This window comes from Leptosomus discolor, chromosome 15 (genome assembly GCF_034619465.1).
Source record: "Leptosomus discolor isolate bLepDis1 chromosome 15, bLepDis1.hap2, whole genome shotgun sequence".
Lineage (NCBI taxonomy): Eukaryota > Metazoa > Chordata > Aves > Leptosomiformes > Leptosomidae > Leptosomus > Leptosomus discolor.
The window spans coordinates 245,595-271,144 of NC_141405.1; the positions used below are offsets into that span (position 1 = coordinate 245,595).

The 25,550-nt window shown below is 53.9% G+C and overlaps 1 protein-coding gene across 1 annotated transcript in view; it reads right to left on the reverse strand.

Annotated features, from left to right (window-relative positions):
• Positions 1–25,550, reverse strand: part of NTN1 (netrin 1) — a 105,017-nt gene that overhangs the window by 5,245 nt on the left and 74,222 nt on the right. The window contains exons 4-5 of the mRNA XM_086473399.1: positions 23,410–23,463; positions 4,441–4,515 (exon numbers count right to left, since the gene is read on the reverse strand). Of these exons, the coding sequence (XP_086329525.1) occupies positions 4,441–4,515; positions 23,410–23,463 (129 nt within the window). The remainder of the gene's footprint in view (positions 1–4,440; positions 4,516–23,409; positions 23,464–25,550) is intronic.

Consider the following 25,550-nt stretch of genomic DNA (forward strand, 5'->3'; position numbering starts at 1 on the left):
GCGGAGCCCATGCGGATTTTACTCCCAACGAGCAGTAAAGGTGACCCTGACACCGTTTGGGTTTGGGAATGGAAAGGGCTGGCTCATCGCTGGAGCAAAGGGTTAAAATGCGATTTTTTCCCCCGTTTTTTTTTTAAATTTTTAATTTATTTGGCAGTGGCTTTGCTTGCCTCCGGTTGCCAATTTCCTACTGGTTTAATATTGGAGATTTATGACCCCCAATCCCAGCCGGCCTGGGCATGCCCTGGCAGGGCACAGTCTCTCCCCGCAGTGCAGGGGGACCCCTCACCACCCCGGCTCTCTCCCTCCAATTGCGGTTATGCCGTGGGATTGCTCAGCTCTTCCCCGCTCCAGGAATGGGCTTTCTCCATCTTCCAGGGCTGTGGAAGAGGCTGCAGCTGGGAACGAGCCAGGGACGGTGCTTCCTCCCTGCCTTGGGTTTTTCTGTGGATTCAGGGTTTTTTCTTTCCCCCTGCTTTTCAAGCTGCCTTTTGAAAACACGTTTTGCTTTTTTCCACTAGCCCCTGCCAAGCTCCTCTCGACAAAGGGGGTGACTAAGTGAAGTCTCAGTGAAAGGAAGGATATTTTTACTTTTTTTTTTTTTTCCAAGAAAGGGCAAAGTGAGCAGATGATCTCACCTTGCAGACGAGGATTCTGCTCATCACCCCCATCCCCTCTCCAGTGCTGCACCAGGGACACAGGGAGGGCGCAGGGGCAATGGCTGGGACCACGATGCCAGTACCCAGGAAAACTCTGGCATCACCTGTGCAGGATGGGGCCCCGCTAGAGTGCAGGGAGCTCAGGGTCAGGGGGAAAATGGAAGTTAAAAAGCTCTGGGTTCCCTTTACCACAGCCGCCCATCCTGCTCGGATGAACCACACAGACAGCGGGAAAATCTCCAAAGTTTGGGCTGAAACGGCAACGCTCGAGCGAGCAAGGGATGCTTCTGCATTACCTGTACCAGCATTACCTGCTCTGATAAAGTAATCCCCTCTCTTTTGGGGCCATGGTGGAATCTCCATCCTCAGCGGGGCTCAGAAGGGATACCCAGCTTGTTTCCCTGGGCTAATTTTAACTGCCCCAAATCCAGCAAACCCCCTCCTCTACCCTTGGTTTTCTGGGAGCCAAGCAACCCCTGTGCTCCACCATGCAGCCAAAATAAACCCAGAAAAAACTTGTCTGCTTCTGTTCTTGCCTGTCCCCTCCTTCCTGAAATCTCCCAGCCTGCCCTCCCTGTGCCCTGTTTCACTCCAAATATTTGCACCAAAAACCCATCTTGCGGGAAAGAGCCCAATTTAAAATAAAAAGAAGAAAAAAAAAAACAAAAGCAACCAAACCCACAAACCCAACAAAAACAAACAGATAAGAAAAATAAATATGGGAAAATATCCCCTTTGAGTCACTGAATGAAACAGGGAGCTAAAAAGCCCCATTGAGAAGCACGGGGCGGATGATAGCTTCCCGATTGAGCCCGCGGGAGAAGTAACTCTGTTCAAGCTAATTAGGACCTTTTAGGACATTCAGCCCAGCGATGCTGGCGTAACGGTGAGGAAAAGAGCCTCCTAATTGGCTTCCTGCTGGGGTGTCAGTCCCAAAGTCTTTATTAGCCCTCCCTGCACCTCTCCAACCCTTTCTTCCCTCCCTGGCCCTGTCGAAAGCCTGGGCTGCCCCGGCACGGCCGGGCTGTGCTGTGGTGTTGCTGACCCTGCTGCCTCGCTGGGCTGGTTTGCCCTTGAAAAAGCAAATTTGCTGTGGCTGCAGGGCTGGCTGGGGCCGTGGGGCTGGCTGGGGAACTCCCAGGGCCAGGGGGGCTCGGGTGGGAGCACCCCAGTCCCCATCTTGGAACAGCCTGTGCCCACTCGCCCGGAACCAGCCCCAGCAAACTTTGGCTTTGGCTCACTTGTGCTTTTGCCAAAGTGATGCTGTGTGAGAAAAGAGAAAAGAAAAGCTCTTTCCAGCACCCCTGTCCATTGCCTCGGGTGTATCTCCTGCCTGAGACAGCTCTTGAGCTGCCCTCATCTCCCCAGGGTCTGTTGGAGCCCGCAAGCCCATGTTACAGCCTCGAACAAATCCAAGCATGAGCTTTCACTCAAACCCCCAAGAAACATCTCCCTGGCGAAGATCGGACAAGCCAAGGAGCGAAATGGTGCTGGGGCTGCCCCTCGAGCAAAGCCCAGGCGCTGCTGCCACCAAACTGGCACAACCCTCACCCCGAGAGCCTCAGGGGAAGGTAACGCTGGTCAGCTGGAAGGGTGCTTCGGGGGGGAGGCATGTGCCTTTTTTTCCTCCCTACCATCCTCCAAACTCCCAGGGCCAATTTGGATCACGACAGGCCCAAGTTTCCTGCAATCAAGTGGCTGCTTTCTCCCTTCTTCAGAGAACAAATGCTCCAGCATGAGCTCAGCCCTTAGGAGGTGCTGGAGAAGCCAGGTGGGAAAATGAAGGGATGCATGTGCCACGTGCAAGAAACGTGTTTGTGCTGTATTAGCCAGCAGAGAATCCACCCATGAGAAACCCCACAGCTTTAACAGCCTGGTGCTCAGCCCCATTCCCATCTTTAATGTTCTTATGTTCCAGCAGTGACTTTCTCACATGCAATCGAACCCTCTTCTCTAAGGGAAAAGACATTTTTTGGACCTTTCCAGCATCTGATGAACCTCCAGCAGCTCCTACGAGCGTGGCCAGAACTCGGCCTGGCCTCTCTGTATGGGGACAAGAAGCGCACCCCAGCCCTGGCGGCTCCTTGGCAAGGGATGCTCTCTGCAACCATTTTGCCACATGGGCAATGGAAGAACAAATGGGAATGCAAATAAAACATTTGCCTCCAGCCCTGAGCTCAAGGGGAGGTGCCAGAGCACAAAGCCAGCGTGGAGCATCCCTCGGCCAGCCCTGCCGGGAAGCGCCTTGTCCGGGGATAGGCTGTTAAATGGGAATTCGTTCTGCTCTCGCAAACACTTCCCGGACATGCTGAGCTGCTGCTGTGAGCATGTTCGGAGGAGGGAGGAGGTATCTCCACTCCTGGATGCTTTGATGCAGATGGGATAGGAGTTTTTGGCCTTGCTACTTTCTTGAAAATATGTATATATATATATATATATATATATATGCACACACACATATACAGAGATACACGTTTATACACACACATATGCACATATGTAATTTTTTTTTTTTATGTGTTCCTTTACTGTGGAGGGGAAGGGCTGGCAGACACCGGGGCAACTGCAGCCCCAGCGGGTGCTAGACCCCATCCCACGGTGCCTTGTAATTCACTGTCTGTTCACACATTTGAAGGCTCAGCTCAAAGCTGTGCACAGCCCACTCTCCATCCCTGGGTCAAACCCGAAGGTTTGTGTTTGGTCCCTCCTGCAGACACTTTGCTCCCTCCCGCTACAGTCTATGGGAGGGTGTGAGATAATTTCCAGCCTTTACATGTGTTTAGCAGCATTTCTAAACATCCCCCGGCACAGACCACCTGTATTTAACCATCTCTACCTGATTTTTCCAGGTTGGTCCCGTTCCTGACACTCAGCTCATCCCAACAGCGTTGGCACGACTGGCAAAGGAGGGTGATCCTCTGGGCAGGTGGGACCAAAGTGGAGCCATCCCTCCTCACCCACCCGTACCAGAGCAGCTTGGTGCCAACGGGTGACGGGATGGAGAGGGGCTACTGAGCCCCGGGGAGGGCTTCCAGGGTTTCTTGGCATGGCCTGAAAAAAATCCCCTCCCAGGGTCACTCTGGACACCTCCTGCATGGACCCACTGGTGACCACGCTGGGAACGGACTCACATTATAAATAATCCCAGGAGCAGAGAGGTGGGGCAGGAGCTTGAGACGTGCCAGCTCCAAGCCGCTGCTCTGAGCTGGAGCTGTGGAAGGATGCTCAGGACCTCAAGTACCATCAAGGATCCCACAGCCTCCCTGGCTTGTCCCAGGGCTGCACCACCCTCTGAATGTACCTTGGAATTACAGGGCGGGGGGGATGGATCTGGATGACACGAAACCACCTGCTGCTCGTCCCCACAAGCTGCTGCATGTAACAGCACAGTGAGAAGAGTCAGGGCATGGTGTCATTGCCAGCCCAAGGACACCGTGGGATGAGGACACTGTGGACCCTGCTTTGGGGGTTGTCTCAGCGTCTGCAGGGAGACTCATATTTTCCAGGTAACACATCGCATCACTGCTCCACCAAGCATCACTACCCAGGGCTTTCTCTCCACACCCAACAAAAACCGTACCCCAAATGCACACAACCCAGCATGGGCAGCTGCTGCAAAGCAGAGCCAGGCTGCCTGGCCCCAGCCGTGGTTGGGACCCAGCCAGCAACCTGCCCCTCGGCTGGGTGGGCTTGGGGACACCCCGGAAGGGGGATGCTCCTGCTCTGCATCCCTTTGCAAGCCCTAGTCCCTGGGAAGCAGCAGCAGAGAAGGGCTACTCACCATAGTCTTTCTTACAGTACTTCTTCATGTTGATCTTCAGTTTCCCCTTGGAGGCTTTGCAGTATGAGTCACAATCTGCACAGGAGAGAGGGGGAGGGCAAGAAAACATTAACAAAACAAATTAGCCTTAAAATGAATAAAAGGCTGGGGGAAGGGGGGGGACGGCTCAAAGCTGCAGCCTGCCATGAATAAGCAGCGTGCCTGTGATATCCATCTGCCAGGCCCCGATTGGGTCGTCTAAGGGGGCATTCAGAAAAACCTTCCTTTCTAAAGAAAGCTTTTCACAAAGGAAACCATCCTCCCGCCTGCCTCCCCCAGCCCGGCTTCCCTGGGCCGCCTCTGTCTTCCTGGGAGACCCCGGGGGCCTCCCTTATTGTGCCACCCAGAGCTTTTGAGAGCCACACAAATTCCCCCTGTTCTCCAGCTCCCAACTGGAGCCTGCCCGGAGCCCACAGAGGCCCCATTGTCACCCCTAACCCAGGCCGGTGTCAGCCTTTGGCATTCATTGCCGAGAGATTCGGGCCAGGGTCACCCTCTGACAATGCGGGTCAGAGAGGAAATTAGCAGCCCATGAAGCATTAGCAAAGCCTTTTGGTGTCCACTCTACTGAAGTGTGCAAATAAAATGCCCCAGTAGGAACATTTCATTTCTAATGGGCCCCCACTGCTGGGACACGCTGGCTTCGCTCGGGCGGCGCAGCGGCCGGTGCGGCGGGCAGGCGGGAGCGCTGGCACGACCGCCTGGCAGCGCCGCCGGGGCTGGAGCTGGACCACGGTCCTGGGTGGCTGTGGGGATGCTGAGTCCTGCCCTGGTCACTGCTGCTCCCCGGGGACCTGCTCCTATGCAGGATGTGGCTGGACGGTGCCATGCACTGGGATGGCATTGGGCGGTCAGTGCCCTCCAGCCACTGCTGGAAGCTTCCCAGTGGCTCCACGGCAATGCCACAGGAGCTGGAGATGTGCCACCCCATGCCAGCTCCCAGAATCGGGGCTGGCTCAGGGACATGCTGTCCATGCACATCCCATGTCTCCTCAGTACTCATGGGTGCTAGAGAGAAGCCCCCAGCACCACAGAAACCCCATATTTGGGGGCAAATGGGACACATCTGGCTGGAGCAGGAGGCCTTGGTACAGCGATAGGCCTTGGACATCTCCACCTCTCCCAACTGCCCATCGTTCCTCCACAGCCACCGCTGATGACCAGGTGTGAAAACCTTTGAAATGCCACAGTGCAGTTCCAGGGCTCCTGAGCAGAGAGGGATGCTGGGAAGATGAGGGATGCTGCTGGTACCCCACGGCCAGCAGACACGAGGTGCCTACACTCTGCCCCAGGCCACATTGGCAGTGCCAGACAAGACCCACACTTGCCCATGCAACACCCCACACTCTCCACTGGACCATGACCTGAAACCCTGGGGGAGAAGCTGTGTCCCCCTTTAGCATGGCTGTGTCGCACACCAGGGTGGCATGTGCAACAGCCTCAGCAGGGCTTAAGGCCCCATTTCTTAGGTACCGCAAGAGCACTTGCAAGTTCCTCCCTAGAGAAGCTGACACTAAGCAGGCTGGGAGGGGAAACTGAGGCACAGAGTTGGGAGGTGGCTGCACAGCTATAGCAGCTGCAGCATTTCCTGGTGATAGCTCTGCTTACAGCTCTGCTGCACACACATGGGCTGTGGTGTGAAGTCAGCTTTGGGACAGGGCCATGTTGGAGGAGGTGGCCTCCAGTGGTGGATGCTCAGAGCCAGCCCGGGCAAGGAGGGCACTGAGGTTTGCAAGACACGGTGCACTGGGTTGTCTGTGCCCTCTTAGCTTATCAGCCTCAGGAGGTATCCCTGGAGGTGGATGTGGGTCCAGAAACATGGGGAGATTCCTCAGATGGAGAGGAGATGCTCCACAAGGCCTCATGGACCCCAAATCCAGCCCTCCCCATTGGCAGCAGAGCCAAACCCAGCCTAAGCCAAGCAGCAGCTTCTTTTTCAGCTTGAGTCAAGAAGAGAAGGAAACCCAGAGAGCTGAACACCACACACCCCGAGATCATCAGGTACCACCTCAGTACCAGTACCTCTGAGCCACGTGTGCCCCCGCCCCTCTCAACTTGGCCAGGCAGAGAGTCACCTCATCTCAGCACCATCCTCCTGCCCCATTGCTGCCTGCTGCTGCCATTCCTCAGGAGAGCACCCACAGTAACACACGGCTTCACGCTCTTTCAACATGACCTAGCCAGGCCCAAAGTGAAAGATATAATATGAAGTAGGGCACCTTCCTCCTCCTAGAGTCCCAGCTGAGATCTCTACCCAGATACAACCTGGCCAAAGCCCTTAGAAACCCAGGAGCTGAGCTGATGGCTGAGGGGTTCCAGCAGCTAATGCCTCCCCTTCACTTTTCTCATCTAACACAATGTTGAATATCAAGTAAAACTTGAAAAGCACTGAGAAAAGAGCAGATATTCCCTAAAAACTGTAGTTCAGATGATGGAGATTCATTAGCAAAGCCCCAGCCATGCCTACGTGGCAGGATGCCACTATGCAGTGGGATGTGGCTGCCTGGTGTCACTGAGCCCAGGGAACAGAAATGTTCCTGATCCCACTCACCGGTAAGATGCTCCCGGCCGTAAACATTAAAGGCAAAGTATATAAGGGAATTAAAGGTGCATGCAGCAACCCAAGAGCCCAGGGATGCTTTCCCTCACCTGCCTGCTGGAGCAGGGGCCTGCCAAGGGACAGGCCATTGGGCTCCTTCACCAGGCAGCTGGCACAATTCTGCTCAGCTGCAGGTCGCTGATGTTTCCAGGACACTAATGCGGTTATGATAAACATGATGGTGGTTCTCCTCTGGCACAAAAATCCTGGAGCTCTACAGATATTGATGACTGCTGTTAACTTCTCAGCCCCTATGCGGGAGCTGATCTGCAGAAGAGGCTGATGCAAGGGCAGGCAGGGAAGCAAGCACCTGAGCGGGGACAACACCTGCGAGCTCTGGCTGCAGATCTCTCCTCCCCTGGCCAAATCTAAGTCAGACAAACAGATGTGGGTGAGCAGCTGGCTCTGAGCACTAGTGATGGGCAGGGGTGGAGAGCAGCTCCTGCCTTCGTGCCCCATGGCTCGGCCCCAGGATCTGCAAGGGGGTCTCCACCAGCCGGGCTGGCAGAGGCCACTGAGAGCAGAGCCTCCTCCACCCCCACAACACTGCTTCTGGGAGCCAGCCCCAAGAAATAACAACCAGATAGAAACCACCGCTCTGGAATTCAGGCCAGGCCACTCACAAGAACCACCCCAAGCCTCTCCAGCAACCTCTCCCCACAGAAACACCCCTAACCACATCTGAGCTTCCCAATCCTTACACCACTATCATGATATTTCCACTCTGCCTGAGATTACAGACCTGCTAGAAGCCCATCCCAGCACTGTTTCCCAGCCAGGGAGGTTATGGGGTGATGGGGCACCACCCAGCTGCCCCCCAAGAGCACCCCATCCCCACAGCCCCTGCTTGCTCCCAGGGTGCAAACCTGGAGCCACATTTGTAGCTACAGCCCAGGTTTGACCCTGTTTTTACTAACACAACCCTTGTTCTTCCTTCCCGTTCTTTTTCTTCCCAACCCCACAGGCTGTGTTAGAGCTTCAGCTGGTTTAAATTGAACTTGATGTGGCCAGAGCCAGCTGGTGTAAATCAGTGTAAATCACCAGATGCCAGGGCTGATTTACATGGGTGGGGGATTTGCCCCAGTTCATTTCCTTTGTCTCCTACATGGAGAGCTCTCCTGCCTCCTGGGTGACTTGGAGGTCCTTCGGGGCCTCTTTGGGAGGGCAAATGAAATTTCCCAGAGCAAAGCATTGAGTTGGTGTTTGCTGGTAAGCAGTGCTACATATGTGGGGTGAAGCTGCAAGATTGCTGCTTGCTGAGGGAAAGTGCATGGAGGGAATACTAGGGGATATTATTTCAATGCTGCCTATCACCTGGAAAAGACCCTGCTGTCATCCATCAAGTGACATTTCAGCAGTTTAGGCTTTGGAGGAAGGTTTGCTGGACTGCTGGTCCCTTCATGGAAGGTGATAGCAGAGCCAAGCTCAAAGGCTGGGGAAGGGATGGGAGGAAGGGGCAGCAGGCTGAAATGGGAGGGGAGGATCGATTTGGAGCGTGGAGTGCTCTAAATGCTATTTCAGTGACTTGTGCATGATGTGAGACATGTACATGATGTGAGACTCTTGCAGAATTTGGCCTCAAATTCTTCTCTTACACACCTGCGGAGTCCCAAGGCACCTGTTCTTGTTCTGGCTGCACAAGAGGCTCCCTGTCCTGCAGATCCCTCTCATCCATCTCTGTGAGGTTGTAGAGGATCAGTCTGGGCTAACCTGCCCTTGGAAGGTGATGCCAGAATCCAACCGAAAGGCCAGGCTGAGAATAAAATGAGGCTGCCTGAAGAAGTGAAGCCCCCTTTGGGATGGGGAACAACCTAGTACCTGAAGCAGGGAGTGGTAAGTGTCCAGGTCCTACATGACAGGGTGGGCATCCCTCGTCTCTGCCCTACAAGACTGGTGGATGAGGTCAGTTCCAGCTCTCTGACCCATCGTGTTGTACTCAGGTGTCCCCTGCACACGGGGGTGCAGATCAAGGGTTAGTCCTCACCCTGGTGCTGTCCTGCCCTACTCCTCCTCCTGGGCAGACCTGCCCTCTCAGCCTGCCTGGCCCCGGGCAGGGCTTGCTTGCCCTCAACAGACCCTGAAACCACTCCAAGACCCTCCTAGCCTGCATCTGGCCTGGCCATCCCTCTTCTGAAGGACTCAAACGCCCGTGATCACAGCACCACGGTGCAGCAGAAATTGAGTGGTGATATCCGAACACCCTCCCAGCCCTTTCCTCCCTGAGTTTGCTCAGCTGCACAAATACCCCCATTTCAGACGTGCAAACCCAAAGCACAACCAGACCCTAGTGCTTTTTTTTTTTTCCATCACTGCATCCTACCGAGCCGCGACCCGCAGAGGGGACGTGCTACACCCCCCTGCCGAGTCCCCCGGGCTAGGAGCAACCGGCGGCTTCCCTGTGGGAAAGCACAAGCTCTCTGCGCTCCCCGGGCAAACAGAGCGGGAGGGGAGCTGGGAAGAGGTGGTTGGCGCTACTTGTTCACGGCGAGCTGGGAGCAGGTGGTGGGCGGCTGTTTCGTGTCCATCGCAGCTTAGTAAAATGTGTCAGCATAGCATTCAGCAGCTTTGCAGCTCAGCCCATCCCCTTGATATCACTAATTCTCTGGCTGAGCAAAGAGTTTTTGCAGCTAAACACCTTCTTTGTTTTGTTTAATTTTTTTTTTTTGCAAAAGTTGCATTTTTCAATTGTTTTTTAAGTTCCTTCGTTTTGTGGGGGTTGTTTGAGCAGGGCTGGGGCTGCTAAGGTGAGACTGAAAGCTGTGGGAAGCTGGGGTCCTGGTCACCCCATGCTTTGCTAATGCACCACACTCCTGCCGAAGTGCTGATGCCCGTGGGGCTGGGCAGGATGGAAGTGCCAGCAGCTGGAGCTCAGGGTGCTGAGCAGTGTTCCCGAGAAAACGCTGCACGAGTCTTGCTGTGCTTGCAGTTCCAAAATGAGCTTTAAGCCCCTGCGAAAGCCACATGTCGGTAACGGAAATTAAAGGCCCCTTGATTCTGACATGATAGAACGATTAAAGCCACATTTCTTGGCCTGGGTACCTAACTCGAAATGCAGATATAAGGCTTAGATCCCCAAGGGGATTCAGATTTCTAATCCCAATTTATGCAGCTAAATTCCTATTGATTTCCCCCAGGTAGGGCCCTAAATACCTTTGCAGGCTGAGATCCAAAGTGGAGGTGTTGCGGCTTAGAAGGGGAGACCCAGCTTTGACAGCTTGGCCGCAGCATTTCGGGGGGTGAAGGGTGCTTTCCTGCTTTCTCTCTGCGTGCTCCCAAGGGGCTGCACTTCTTGCTGGGGCTCTGCGGGTGGGGGCCTGGGGGTCCCCATCTTCCGCTTGCACTGGGTGGGATGTGCAACCAGACTGAGCCACCAAATGAAGGTGCAGATCCAAATGTCAAATCCTGAATCTGCGAGCCTGGAGAGAGCAGGACTGAGAAAATGGGAGCGGTGGGTTTGCTGGGGGTACCAGATAACCCCAGAGCTGGCCAGTTTGGATCAATGGGGCTGTTTTGATTTGCCCTAATGCAAGGAGGCCATGGTGATGAACAGCTTTCACCTCCCTTCCTTTTCCTCTTCCTTCCCAGCATTATCAGTCAGAAATCCTCCATTGGACACTGCTCGTAGGCTGCGACATCCTTGCGTGGAGCTGGTGCATGAGCTGCCCCCTGCGATGGGGCTGTGGGAGTGAGCACTGGTGACTGTGGGGGAACACGGCAGCATCCCAATCCTCACTGGCTCCAGGCAAATCTGTGCTTGGAAATGCCGGCTCCGGTGTAGAGCAGTTAAACCTCTCCTCTGCAGGCATCTCCAAACCTGCGCTCCAGCACTTGCGTTGCTGCTTCTTCTGGCCTTCCAACAACTCCTGAAGTTGGGGGGGGGGGGGGGGCTCTGCCCCCACCTGAGGGATATGACTTTTGGCTTGGGGCTGCAAAACCCCTGTGAATGCCCACAGGGAGGAAGGTGAATGCCCACAGGGAGGAAGGTGAATGTCTCACTGCTGTGTTTTTGTGAGGTCTGGTGTCACAGCAATGCTGAAGATGGACCCAAGTGAACCCTCCCTTCACTGGGGGTCAGAGGATCACAGCTCTTGGCTGTGGTCCATGCCCTGGCCTCGCAGCTGAACCAACAGTACCCTCAACCAAAGCCCTGATGTGGGTGCTGTCTGCATCAAGATGTTTCCTGAGCCCATCCAACAACCACAAAACTGTTCCAGGTGCTCCAAAGAGCTGCTGCAGCCCGTAGTCCTGTGGGATGTACAGGACAACATGTACAACAACCTACAACTCCACGGGTCTGGGGAACTTTGTGCTGCCCCATCCCCATGGGATTGAGCGCTCCCCCAAACTGTTCAGATTGTAGAAATAAATCTGCAACCCCTTTACAGCACCCTGACGTCTTCAGCTTGTGGTTGGGAGTACGGAGGGGTGTGCATGGGGGGAGCCAGCCTTTGGGGAGGGCAAGGGCAGAAACGTTGTGTTTCTGCTCTGTGGTTGAGCATGGGCTCAGCTGAGTGCTTGATGCTCCAAAACTGGGCATGAAAACTTCTCAAAACATCCCAAAGGCAGTCAGAGGCCCTGCTCCCAGGTGACACAGGGGAAAACGCCATCCACCACTGCCCAGCACCGGCACAGCAGATGATGACCCTGTGCCAGGGTTGGCCCGCAGCAGTTATGGCAGGGATGCTTTTGGCTCTTGGACTTCTGGACATTTCCCTAGAGAACCATGAAATCCTGTTTCACTTCCCACAGCATTGAAACTGCCCCTTGCTTCCATCCCAAAGAATTATTTTAACATCCCCTCCATCAGTCTCAGTGAATGACTGTTAGAGTAATTTTGGAGACTGCCAGCTCTGCGGGCCAAACATGCCTGCTCCAAGCTTCTAGCACTTGGCCTTTGCTGGCCGTATGTCCCAAGGGAGGGGCTGCTCTGGAGTAGCCCTCTGCTTGCATAGGGAGCATGGATGGGCTTGTCCCTCTGGGATGAGCAGCAGAGGCTGCAACGTATCTGGCTTTCAGAGCACACATTGACTGTGGGGGATCGATGCTGTAATTTAATTTGGGCTGGACTCCAGTAGGACTCTGTCTCAGAGCAGGCTTCTTTAATATAGAACAAACTTAAGGCAGAGAATCCCTCCGAGGTTATTCACTTTAGCAGCAGGACGCTTCTCCTGCACTCTGGTGCACCCTCAGCAGACCCGCTTCCCAGTCCGGCCAGTGAGCAGAGCAGGGGTGTCTGTTATGACTAAACTGGCTCGTCTTCCTCCACCTGGCAATGACCCAGCTATTGTGCATGGTGCCCTTTGCAACTATAGTGTGCAAATTAGTGCTCTGCATTTTGGGCCCAGCTGTAGGACAGCCAGGGCCTCTGGCTGGGTGGCCTTGGACATCTCTCCAGCATGGCTGGGAACTGCTATGGGAGGCACACAATTTGCAAGCCTCGGACCTGGGATGAGCTGGGACTGGGCTGCTCAAGTCATGCAGGTTGTGTGATCCTCAAAATGGTCCCCAGGCTTGAAATAGTCCCTTCCTCAGCCTGTGGATGGGGATCCCAAGGGCCTAGGTCTGCTTCCAGAGGGTCTGTGCAAAGTCCTGGTGCAAGGAAGCCTCTGGCAGGGGGTTGCATTTAACCACATGGCCGTGTGACTTTGTGGTCTATCCTCGGTCACCTAAGCTGGCCTAAGGCATTTGGCCTTGGAGCAGTGGTCCCCACAGCGTGCCCTGGGAAAAGGAGCTGGCAGGGATCTGTCCCATTAGCTGAGACCCAGCCCCGTCAGCTCCTGGGGCAGCCTTGGAGAGGGTCTGTGACCAGTCTGCTCTATGTGTAAAGGCAGAGGCACCTGCTCAGGCAGTGGAGCCTCTTCTGGTCTCCAAAAGAGGCTCAGGAGCACTTTGCACTAGTGTGTGTGTGTGCGTGGGGTGCTGAGGCCAGCCCTGTCCCATGACGAGCACAGCTGCTGGGCAGCAAGCTGTGCCAACCCCGTCTGGGCAGGAAAAGTGTGCTCAGTTATTTTCACTTTTTTTTTTCTTTTTTTCGGATGCTCTGTATACTCCTAACACTCCCCTGGGATCCTGTTGAACCCCCTGGCAATAGATACACAAAATCTTTTCTGCAGGACAGCTCCAGCATTCCCTGGGACCACCTGGCAGAAGCATCCTGATCCCTGCCTGCAGCCCTGGCTGTCCCCATGTTGCACACCACGGTCTGGGCCACCGGCAGGTTGCTGCCGGCAAAGGCTCTTCACAAGACAGAATGTTTCAAACACATCCTCAGGCAGAGGCCAGGATGCTCTGTACCTGAACTGGGGACTTGTTGCATGGTGCTGGGGGAAAAGATGGCTAAAACCTCCCTGTGCACCAAGCCAGGCAGCCCCCTGCAAAGGTAGAGCCAGGTCCGCAGCCCCGCAGGCACCTCCAGTGAGGATAACTGCCAGTAACCTCTCCCTTGGAACAAGAAGGTGCAAATGAGCCCACAGTAGCCTCCTTTCTTCTGGCTGAGCAAGATTGATTGAAAAACAAATTGGCGCAAATAAAGCATGTAATTAGATTAAAGCCTCTTGCCTGGAGCGGGCGGAAAGCAGCGGCAGGCGCTTTGCCGGAGCCCACAGCCACCTTCCCACCTCCGCAGCATCCAGCGTGGTTCAGGGGAGTGACTGGCAACCAGCCCTTCCATCAGGACCACCAGCAGCCCACAGGATGCGGCTGGGGCTGCCCGCCACCTCTGCCCCTTGCTGGGGCTGGTCGCGCTCAGCTACTGAGTTTCAGGCTGTGGCCTGACGCAGCATCCCAGCAGCTGGGTCCAGGCATAGTTTGGATGCTGCCAGGGCACATGCAAGCCCTGCCTGTTGGGTCCAGCCCTGGGACCTCTGGCCTCTCTGTTCAGAGGGGAAACCACCCCCAGGCACCACCCAAGCCCCACTGTGGATTGGGGAGTGTTTTCTCCCTGCTTCTTCAGCTGCACGCTGCCAGTTTTGGGATGGGAGGGAAAGGGCCCGAGCAATTTTTGGTGCTTTGGGACATGGATGCCCATTGCAGCCATGGCCTTATCAGCAACTCAATTTTCCCAGATATAAATGGAACCAGTAGGAAGGCTACAGCTGCCAGTGGCACACTGGGGACAGCCCAGTTCTGACAGACACTAACACACTAGAAAACACCACATGAACACTTCAAGTTTATGGCTCCTCCACCCCTGCCTCCGCACCCTCCTGACCCCTCTCCCGGCAGCAGCTGGCAGCTGGGGCTGGCAGCACATTTCCTACCAGCTTCCTGCAGGAGCAAACCCAGCGCTGAGCCCCAGCACACATGGGGGACGTGGGGTGCCAGCCCCGACAGCACTTCACCCCCACCCGGCGCTTGCCCACTGCAAACATGTCCCAGCCACTGACCACTGATGCACTCCAAGGCTGGCTCTCCCAGCGCCCCGGGATGCAGTCCTGCCGAGAGCCACAGCTGACGTGATTAAATACATTAATAGGAAACCATCTGTCTTCAGGAGCCTTGGCCACCCTATAAATTCCCGGCCTGACAGCAGCTCTCTGGCTGAGCAGGCCCTGCTTGGGGCGTGGGGGCAGGACGTAACCAGAGCTGGGGCAAATCAGACTTTCCGCTCCAGGGGAAACACAGAACGGAGAGCTGGTGCTGGGGACAAGCACTGTTTCGCCCAGGGGAGTCAGCATCTGGAAAATGTCCTAGGATGGGGAGAGGATCTGTTTATTTCACTTCAAAAATCATCATTATTAGTTTTTTTTTTTATATGGGTTTGGCAGTGAGGCTGGGCTTGCAAGTCCTTCCTCTGAAGTTCATGGCTTGGCTATCATGCCCAGGGCTTGTGGGCACCCAGGTTCCCCCAGTGTCAGAAGGATGGTCCCTGAGGTGGCAGCATCCCAGAGCTGGGGATGTGGGGATGGAGGGATGCAGGGATGGAGGAATAGAGGGAGGTGGGGATGGAGACATGCAGGGATGAAAGGATATGGGGACGAAGAGATGTGGGAATGGAGGGATGGAGAGATGTGGGGATGGAGGGATGAACGGAATAGGAAAGCAGGGATGTGGGGATGGAGAGAAGGAGGAATGCAGGGGTGCAGGGATGTGGGGATGGAGGAAGCTCTGAGATGGGATTGTAAGAGCATGATGTAGTTGTGCATGAAGCTTATCTGCATTTCAGCAGAAGTTTTGTGGTGGGTTGTTTTGTTGTGGGTTGGTTTTTTTTTTTTCACAGGCTTTCTGAAATATATTGAAGTGACCAGAAGTTTCCTCACTGGAAGCCCCTCACCCCTATTGTGCTCACAGCCATTCACTGTGCATCAGCATGAGAAACTTCTTTTCAGGAGGATGCTGTGGCCGATCAATCAGTCAATCAATCACGCAGTCAATCCATCACCTTGCTTACAGCCTGAGACAAGTGAGAGAATACCCATGCAGGGCTGAATTAATTGCTCATTTGGATGGGTACAAAGCTGGAGACCCCCAGACTGAGCCCACATTTACACGAGGGTGACTGAAATGAGAATTTCGCCTCCTGATTGTACCTCAGGCAGCTGTGCAGACCTTTATTCCCAGGCTGTGGGCTGCTCCTGGCTCTCCGCAGACACCATGCTCACTGTTAGTGCTTCTCAGAGTGAAGAGCTGTGCTTTTTCTCTCTACCAGTGCAAATTCCCCCCCGGCCATACCCCCTCCCTGGCTCTGGGAGTACCCTCACCAAGACAGAGCAGGCATGGGCTGTGCCCAAAGCCTGGCAGCTCCTCCCCAGCCCGGCTGGCAGCCGGGAGCCCTTCGGGCAGGAGATGAGTGCTGCCGAGCCCTGCACCCGGCTCCAGCTGGTCCCTTGTGCTGCTGATCCCCTCCAGATGTGCGAGCACTAACACGAGTGCTCATATACACACACACACTCCTTTTCATTGAGTATCAGTGCCGGGTGATGACCAAGACATGTGGCTCCTTCAAACCAGAAGAAAAGCGAAGGCTAGCCAGTACTCTGCTTGCAGTTCCACAGAATTAAGACTTTATGATTTCCTTTGTTGGTCTGGAGAGAAATCTAGTTTGAAATCAGACACCTCCTCAGGCTTTTATTTCTCAAGTATAACGTCAATACGATGTCTTTTGATAGTCCCTTTCATGTTCAATTTGCAAGGTGCTACGTAGGTTGGGTTTTTTGGTCTATTTTTTTTTTCAGTTTGCCTCTGATAATGGAGATCTCCCCAAGGATCATCCTCCCACAGGAGCCTGTGCTCCCTCTGCTCAGTGGAGAGCATCCCTTCCTCCACTGAGCAGGGTACCTGTGGCAGTGCAGCTCCCTGGGGAGCACAGCACCGGCCCAGCCAGCCCCCGAGGGCTGTCAGGAGGCTGGAGGATGTTGGGTGGCTGTGACATGCCCAGAAGCTGAGGCTTGTAGCCAGCCAGCCCAGCCTGAGCAGAGACGTGGACCTGCTGGGGCAACTGTGCTTGGGGCTGCCCGTCTGAGATTCGGGAGGGTTGCAATGTTCAATGCACGTTGGCACCATTGGTTTGGGGCCATCTCTGGGACAAAACCCACAGCACAGGGAGAGACTCCAACCCAAACATCACGCCATGGGGGGCCAAGGCCATGAGAGGCAGGGGAAGATGGAGTTTCAGCCAACATCTCCCCAGACCTTCTGACACAGCCTCCGAGCCTATGTTGGTGAGATGCCATGGGCAAGTGCCACCATCCAACACAACGACCGTGGTGCAACCCAGGTGCAGAGCTGTCCCCTGCCCATCCTGCTTGCTCAGTGCTCTGGGAGGGAGGGAATATGTGAACTTCGGGGGGGGGTGGGGGTTGGGCTTACTTCCTCCAGCCCCCCGAGAGCCCACCCAAGAACTGTGTTCACATGCCTCTTCCCAAGCCCAGAGTCATGAGCCAGGTACTCTCTGGCCAAGCTGAGGGCACCCATTGCATCTGCCCCTGTGGGTACAATACTGAGGAGAGGTTTGCCACTGACTTCACCCAGTGATGGAGCTGGTCCAGTGGTTTAGATAAGCATTTGGGAAGGGGCTGAGGAGCAGCAGTTTGGCCTCACATCCCAGCCTGACCAGAGGCACTGCACAGTGCCAGTGGCCCGTCCTCACGCTGTCATTTTCCAAGCAAGCCTCGCACCCTTCGCAGATGTTGTGGAGGCAGCTGGCCACTAACAGAGTATTGACTCCTTGTTTCCAGCTGCTGCAGCTTATTAAAAGGAGTTACGGTACATTTAATCCTTTCCTAATGTCACTTTTCCCTTGAAGCTGTTGCTGCAGTGGTGATCACAGTGTTTATGTGACCGTGAGCAGGCGGGACAGTGGTCCAGAGCCTCTACTTGTGAGAGGAGCTGTTGAGCCAAAAAGACCACATTCCCATGGAGATGAATGGCTACAAGCTGGCCAGGAGGCTGGAAATAAGGAGGTGGTGCCCTGAGCCATGAAGTTCAAGCACAGCCCCTTGTACCTGTGGTGGGAGCAAGTGACTTAACTCATCTTATAAGAGCACCTGGTGAGGTTTTTCTGGGGTGATGCAAGTGCTGGTGGCAGCACACCTGAGGGACCCTTCTTCATGTCCATCCACGAAGACGTCCGTGAGCCTGTGGCCACCTGCTGAAATCTGCACTTTGCCCTTCTGCTGTGGGGCAGATGAGCCCTTTTCCTGCTGCTCACCCCCATGGCTTCCCCAGGGATGATGCTGTGTACCTGGGAGCACAAGACTCTCCAAGGGTGGCCTTGCATCGCTTCAATTCATCTAGGCATGGGCAGGGAAAAGTTAAAGCTTTCACCCTTCAGCCAAAAAGAAAACAACCCTTATTTAGGGAAGGACTACTCTGACCACCAGCAAATGATGCTGAAATGGGAGTACTAACTCATCAGAGAGGTAAATTTTCCCCTTTCCTGACTCTTGGTGGAGAATTCTAGTTAAAATTTGGATGTTTCACCCCTAAGCCCAAGCCTGGGAAGGAAGCGTAGCCTCCAGCTCTGCTACAGGACAGGATGAGAAGGTATCAGGGGGATCCCAAACCTGGGACATGGATACAGGGCGGTGAGGGACCCAGAGAACACCACAGAGGTCGCAGGGGGAGGTTTGCCTGGTGTATGCATGTGCAGGTACACATGTGGTGCACAGGGAAGGAGTGGGTGGTGTGGGAGCAGTGGCTTGTCCCAAACACACCTGATGACGTGTGGCAGGGTGGTGGGGCCTTGGAACTGTGACAGCAGTAGGGGCCACCCGGCCGTGTGAGGCAGATGGAGAGCTCTCCCCCTGGGGAACAAACGTTTTTCAAGTGAATATTTTCTGCTATTTCCTGCAAGGTTTCTATTTTCCCAGACTGAAGCTATAACCTTTGTGTGTGTTTTTTCTAAGTGAGACACAGAAGCAGGAACAGTTTTGAAAGGCTCAGACAGCCTGCAGGATTTGGGGGGGGGTTTTGTTGTTTTTTTTTGTTGTTTTTCCTTGAGACGATTCCAGATTGTTTCAGAGTGGAGACCTGACTGCCCATCTCCCTCCTCTGAGCTGCTTCCGGAAGAAATTAATCATCCTCACGTACCATGGGATGCATCCACCTCTGTGCTGGGTTGCCTCCGCACTCTGGGAAAGCTGCAACCTGCAGCCAAGCTGCTTCAGGTCTGTGCACATCTGAGGGAGCCCCAGGGATTGCCAAGAGTGTTTTTTCTTTTTTCCCTTTTCTGCACTTGCATCCAGCCTCTTCCTGACCAGCCAGGAACAAAAGGGCCCAGGCAACACCTTGAGCCCAAATGACTTTCGGAAAGTCCAGATCTGGTTTTGAAACTGTAAAGGCTGATTTCCAGGGGAAACCCATGCAAAGTTGCATCAATCCAATCACCTGTTTTTATTTAAGCCCACTAGCTGAAATCATCCTGCTAAGATAATAATTTCCAAGCCAATCTGGATTCAATTCAGATAAGACAACAACTGACTGGCAGGTTTGTAAACCTTTCCCCCCCACACTGGGTTTTTTTCCCCCTTTCACTGTGCCCCCTTCTGCATCTCTGAATGGGACCAGAAAAGGACAGGATGGTAACAAGAGCTTTCCTTGCCTGGACACAAAAATGAGAAGCACCCTTTCCTCATTCTCCAATCTCCCGGCATGGGAGAGCATGAATGCATTTCATCTAAACAATTCTGTTTTGGACCAGTTTCCCAAATTGATTTGGACCTCTGATTGCTAAGCAGAGCCAGGCAGGACCCCCTACACCACAGCTGACATTGTTCCGCCCCTTGTACCAAGGCCAGCTTTGGCCCGTGCTCTTTGGAAATTTACCCCTCATTGACTCAGAGTGGTGGTGATGCTAACTCGGCTCTCGGCGTGGAAGACAATTTCTGTCCTGCATAGCCACAAGCAAATGAAATGAAGCAGCATCTCTCCTAGAACTGGCTGCACCCAAAGTCTCCCACTGATTTCTTTCTCCATCTCTATAACCCTTTTGCTCCCATACCATGGGAGCTCTGGGTCACAGACACATCGATCTTTGTCAAGAAAACACCATGAATTTTGTCGGGATGCTTCAGAGTGGTGGTGGGGGCTGAGTGATGCCAAGACCCAGGACCGCCCGATGCTCTCTGCCAAGAGGAAGGGATGAAATATGGAAGGTTCAAGCTCCCTGAACAAAACTGTGCTTAAAATGTCCAATAAAAATCACTATGAGAAGAATTATGATCGGACGCCGAGCCCATCAGATTGCTCAGCTTGGCTCAGCCTCTGCGGGGCTTTCATGCAAGCAGCTCCTGGTGAGATGGATTGGTCCCCGGTCACCCCTCTGGGCAGGGAGCAAGGAAATCTGGCCCTCCAGTGACACAGGGATCCAAGTGATGCTGTTGAGTCGTTTCTCACGGCTCTCAGGCTGTCAGGGCACCCGATTCTCTCCCAGCCCATGGATAACCCTCTCCCAGCCTCCAGTGAGGGGTTCCTTTGCTGAAGGGAGGTCTCTGGCCCTGCTGAGATGTTCTTAGTTATTGTCTTTATGCAGACTCAGTTGGGCTTGGGCAGATTCATAAATAACCCTTCTCTCCACGACAAGGGTGCGGAGTTATGGGACTCGCTCCTTCCCCAAAGAGGCTGTTCACTGCCAGGACCTGTGGGGGCTCAGGACTGGTGGCTGCAACCTTGCCAGCAGCACCAGGGCAAGATGGTCCCTTTGAGGCAATGCTGGAAAGTGTTGCAGACACCTACCCAAAACCTTGGTCAAAGGTGAGAGGCACATCCTGATGGACACACCTCTGATCCCGACAGACGTTCCTATTGTCACTCACCCAGGGAGATGCACGGGTGACAGGGAGCACCCAGCTCTCCCCACCGGCTGCACAGGGACCTGCTCTTCACCAAAGTGTCAACATTCAGTGCCTAAAATAGGCTGTGCCCCCGCCCCCCTCCCATGTTCTGCTCAAGGGTCCTATTGCTGCAGGCTCTATGCTTTTGCCTTTCTCACCCTGGTCCTGCTCGCTGGCCAGCCCAGGGGCCACGGGGGCACTGGCCTCAGCGCTGGCCCCAGCGCACCTGGCTCAGTGTCTGGTGCCAAGCTGGTGGCTGTGACTCGCAGCCTGGAGCTGCTGTGGGTCACACTGCCACAGCACATCAGCTCAGGGCAGGCACTGACGAGGGCTGTGGCCAATCGAGGTGGCACGTGGAATTTGGGATGGCCGAATGCAGCTGCCCCAGCTGGCATTTGCCCAGGGCAGTGCAGGGAGTTTACAGAAAGGAGCTGTTTCCCCAGCTGTGTTGGTACTCACATGGAGCACACATGTGGGAGATGTGTCGCCCCTAAACCAGTCCTCGCCCATGGGGGGCAGCAGGGCTGGGGCTCTGGCAGCTCTTTCTTTTCCAGCCAGGATGTTGGCTGATGGATGTGGATAAACGCTGCTTCCTCCAAGCCCTCGCCTGCATTCAGCCCCTCTCATGGTCACGCTCTGGAAAGATGCAAGAGAACGTGGAGACTGGCAGGGAAAGACTGCGGATAATAGAGTATGTCCTCAGAAAGGCCCCTTTGGACTCATGAGTAGGAATGTTCCCAGATAAATGAGCTCCTAAAAGCAGCAAAATACATTCAGAGATCCCTGTGACCAGTTCAAACTCAGGGACACTGCTCGAGTGTCACCTCTTGCCAGCACCTCCAAGACTGGTAGGCAGCTTAGCAGGGTGTAAGCTGGTGGCCAGAGAGATGCTTCCCATCACGGTGATGGGCAAAGTAATCGTTTACTCACTCAGAAATGCACCCCATGCTCTGAAACTTAATCTTGAGCAGGGGAGGGGATGGCACAAGGCAGGTCCTACCTTAGGAAAGGGCTGGGGCAGCTGCCCTGAGTGGTAGGTGCCCTGGCTCCTGGAAGGAAGGAGCCCAAGGAAAGGAGACTCCATCAAGGATGACGTTCTGGCTGAGTTCCTTGGCATGAGTGCCGGGGCTGCTTCTGCTCTCTGGGTCAGCAATGGTGCGAGGAGATCCCAGCATGGAGATGCTATAGCTCCACACACCGGGTTTCATCTCAGGAGCCAAGCTCCTTGCAGAAAGGGCTGTGAGAAGACACCTCTGCATCTCCTCGACTGCCAAACAGCCATATTCATAGGCAGAGCCTGTGATGAGCCCAGTGGCATCGTGATGCGAGAGGTCTGCTCTGCCATCCCTGCAGCAGGCAGGGAATAGAGCGGGTTTGGGAGGCTGTGGGAGGAGGAACAGATGGATCCTGGTATGGAGCACAAAATCTCAGTGTTCCCAGGCCATGAGACATAACATTTAGCCTGCAAGTCCCTGCTAAATAGCAGGAGGCCGTGAAGAAACCTGGTATGTCACCTGTTGAGCTTTTTGTATGTGAACATTGCTTGGGTTGATTATTACCCGGTGGAGGGTGAAAGCACTGCCCTGCAGGGTTGCAAAGGGCGAGTAGTGCTTGACTCCCCACTCAACAAGCTCAGTTTGGAAATTGTGATGTCAAGTGCCAAAGGCCCCATCCAAGATCGGTCAGTAAATCAGGCAGGTGAAGATGCTTAATGGGATGACACTGTGGAGCAGAGCTTGCCCCAGCAGGATCCAAGTAAACCCTTCAGATCCTACTCTGCTGCCATCCACCTTCTGCTGCAGAGGTGACCAGCTGGGATTGAGCCTCTCCTGCAGTGTGCCCTCAGCAGTGCAGCAGACACATTTTTCTGGAGGTCTCACTGATCCTTAAATCACTGGCTGACATGCTCTGTCTGCCTATAAATTTTCCATGTATCAGCAGCACAGTCCCTGTGGATGGGAAAAACCCACACGAAAGCATCTAAAAGTCTTGGCTAAACCCTGGGATTCTTTTATATCAAGGGGTATAAAACAGAGAGTTGCAGACATAAATTTAGCTCTCGCAGAACAAGATGGGGAGAGGGAAGCCTGCTGTGCTCCAGGCGTCCAGCATGTTTAGCTGGCACTGCTGGGATGTGCCTGCAACATTGCACCAAACTGCAGTGTTGGGATAAATGAAAGAGTTGCAGGGGCTGCTGGAGCTGCCAGCTCTCATGATGCTCATGGGAAGACTCAGGGTGTGCTTGCCGGTCCCAGGGGCTTGCCAAGGTGGGGACATCCCAACACTGAGTCCCCTTGCAGCTAGGACAAGATGGGAGGTTTAATGGGAGCTTTGGGGAGGAGCTCTCTGTGGCTGAAAGAAGGTGGTGAGATGCACTATGGCATGTAATTAAGCTCCTGAGGAGTTGGGGAAGAAGATTCCTCCTGATGAAAGCAAGTAACAGAGACTGGTATTGTCAGGAAACAGTGTTGTAAGGAAGAGAAGACCTGCCCCTGCTGGGCTTCATGTTAGGTGGGATGATCTCCATTCCTGATAGTCCAAAACTTCGTTGTGATAGACTAACCCAACAGCACATCTCATGATGGCACCTAATTTATATGGCAAAATAGCAAAAGGCCAGCACCTGAGCTGGAAGCATGCTGGCTGGGGCAGGTTTTGTGGTTGTCCAGTCCTTCTCCATCAGAAGAACTGTTCTCTTAGCCCCTTGAGAAGGTAATCACTAAACTTTAATAATCAACCAGTGGTGGACTTGAGTCGTTGCCTTTTTTCCATCAAGTATTGGTTCCACTTTGGGTAACCCCTGTGTGCTTATAGATTTAGTACTTCTGGGAGAATCTTTCTGCATCTTCTCTACACTCCTACGTGCTCCTAGAAACACCCATCTCTCAGGATGCTGCACGCTTGTTTCAAACACTCAGACATTTTGGGCATAAAAGGAAATGACTTGTCCCAGTACAAGCAACGGAATTTATGTATTAATTTAACGCAATTTCATCTCAGGCAGATGATTGCTCAAAGGACATTTACCATAAAGAGGCTTTAAAAGAAGAAGCAACATACCTGCAGGCTCCTCTGTGCTGCTGGCGGCGGTGGTGGGGGGAGCAGCAGGGATCTCTGTGCAGCAAGAAGCAGGCAGCAAAGGAGAGGAGATAAAAGAAGGAAGTATTATTCCAGATCTCAAAGAGCCTGGCCCCTGCACACACCACATTTTCCCTTCCCAACCGTGTCTACCAGCAAGGGGTGTTTCCCAACTATGTCCTCCAGCAAGGAGCCTTGCAAGAGCCCCAGAAACCAGTACACCAGGACCACAGAGGCACTGGGCCTCCCAAGAGGGTGTGGGAAAGGGGTTTTTAAACCAAAAATTTTGGCTTGTGGCTGAAAATAAAAGAAGATAGAGCCAGCCAGGTAATCGATACGGTGCCACAGCCAGCAATTGCTATGCTGCCCAGACACCACCTGCTGCAATTTCTAGGTCCCAGGTTGTACCCCAGGGTAAGGGATGCTCTTGCAGTGGCTCGGAGGGTGCGTAAGCCAGGCAGGATGTTGTGCCTGCCTGCTGGGCAGTGCCCAGCCTCTCCCTGTCCCTGGGTTGCCCCTTACACCTGCTGTGTCCACCCACGTCTGAGGCAGTGCTACCCCTCCTCTTGTGTCAGATGGATGCAGGTAAAGCATCAAATCTATCTGCTGGGTTGCAAGTGTTAGCTCACACATTTAAAGGAAACACAAATCTATCTGGTGCCAATGCAATGGTCCCTGGTTTTGATTTGGGACTGGCTTTGCATAGCTGAAACCACATAATGTTCTGGATCCTTATGCCCAAGTCTGACTGTGTTGGTCGATGTTAAAAAGGATGGACTGCAGATGGAGTGCATTATACGGTCCCAGCTTGGGCAAGATGACCTCTTTTCCCCAGTGCTCATACACAGCTCTCATTACTGACATCTTTTGCACATTTAGGGCACAGGGCTGCAATTTCTGTGCATCCTCAGGAATCCTGACAGGGCAACAGCCTACCAGTCCATTTTGAAAGGGGAGTTTAGGCATGAGCTGGGGGTTGGCATCTGTCTCCTTCTGCTTTTGTTCTTAGGAACCTGCCTGGCCATGGAGGCAGGGTTTGCTGGAGTCTGTCTGCATTGCAGTAATCGCAGCTTGTAGGGGTGCAGCCCAATTAGCATTAGATGACTTTTTAAGTCATTCACCCTCATGCAACTAAACAGAGGCACAAGCCCATGTGAAACACATGGTGCATAGTCAGGCAGTACCTGAACAGCCAGCACAGCCATCCCGAACCTGGCGGCTGGATGAGTGCTCGTGCCTGCCAGCATGGGCTGCAGTGCAGACAGACCCCACTTGTGTCTTGTTCGTTCCCCACAAGGTGATTTTTGCATGACTGTAAGTCTTTGGGACAAGGAAAATATAAGCAGTGGTAAATCAGAGAGTAACTGTGCTCTTGCAGAGAAGGTGGAGAGCCCCTTGCTAGCTGCAGTGTACCTGCACCCTCCCAGTGCCAGATGGGGCAGCAGTGTGGGTAGGGATGGAGAGCCAGTGCCCTCCACTATGCATGCACAAAATATGTGTGAACTGCACCCCTACACATGCAGGGTATGCTGACTGTTGTTTTTCAAGGATGAAAATATGCTGGTTTAGGATTTTCTAGGATGAGAGAATTGTGAGTTGCTCGTATCCTCACTTCAACTGCTTTAGCATCATACGTGCAGCTCCAACTCCCAACAACTGCACAGCGGCTTGATAGCCAGGCCAGAGCGTTGCTTGAAACACGTTTTGAACAAAAGCTTTGGCCCCTTGGAAAGGTCGTTTTGCAGTGACGCAGAAGTAAGGGGGTTTCATGGGTGCCAGGATGGTGGGTGGGTTGCAGGGCCAGGGTTGCCCTGCCAGGCTCACGCCAGTGGGCAACCTTGAGCATGCTGGTTCGGCAGCTGGTGTGAGCACAGCCTGGCTTCGAACGCCTGGTTGGATCATGTTGAAATTCTGTGTCTGTCTTTATTTAGCGCAATGAATCCCAAGGGAGGTGATGCAAGGAACAATTTACTCTCTGATTTACCATGGCCCTGGGGAATGATTAATGATAAACCTTTGCGCATACTTGCTGCAAAGCATACCGGAGCCATGACTGTAGCATCTTGGGGAAACAAGCATCTGGTTTGAGCTCTTGCTGTCCCATTGCGACACAGAGAAGAATG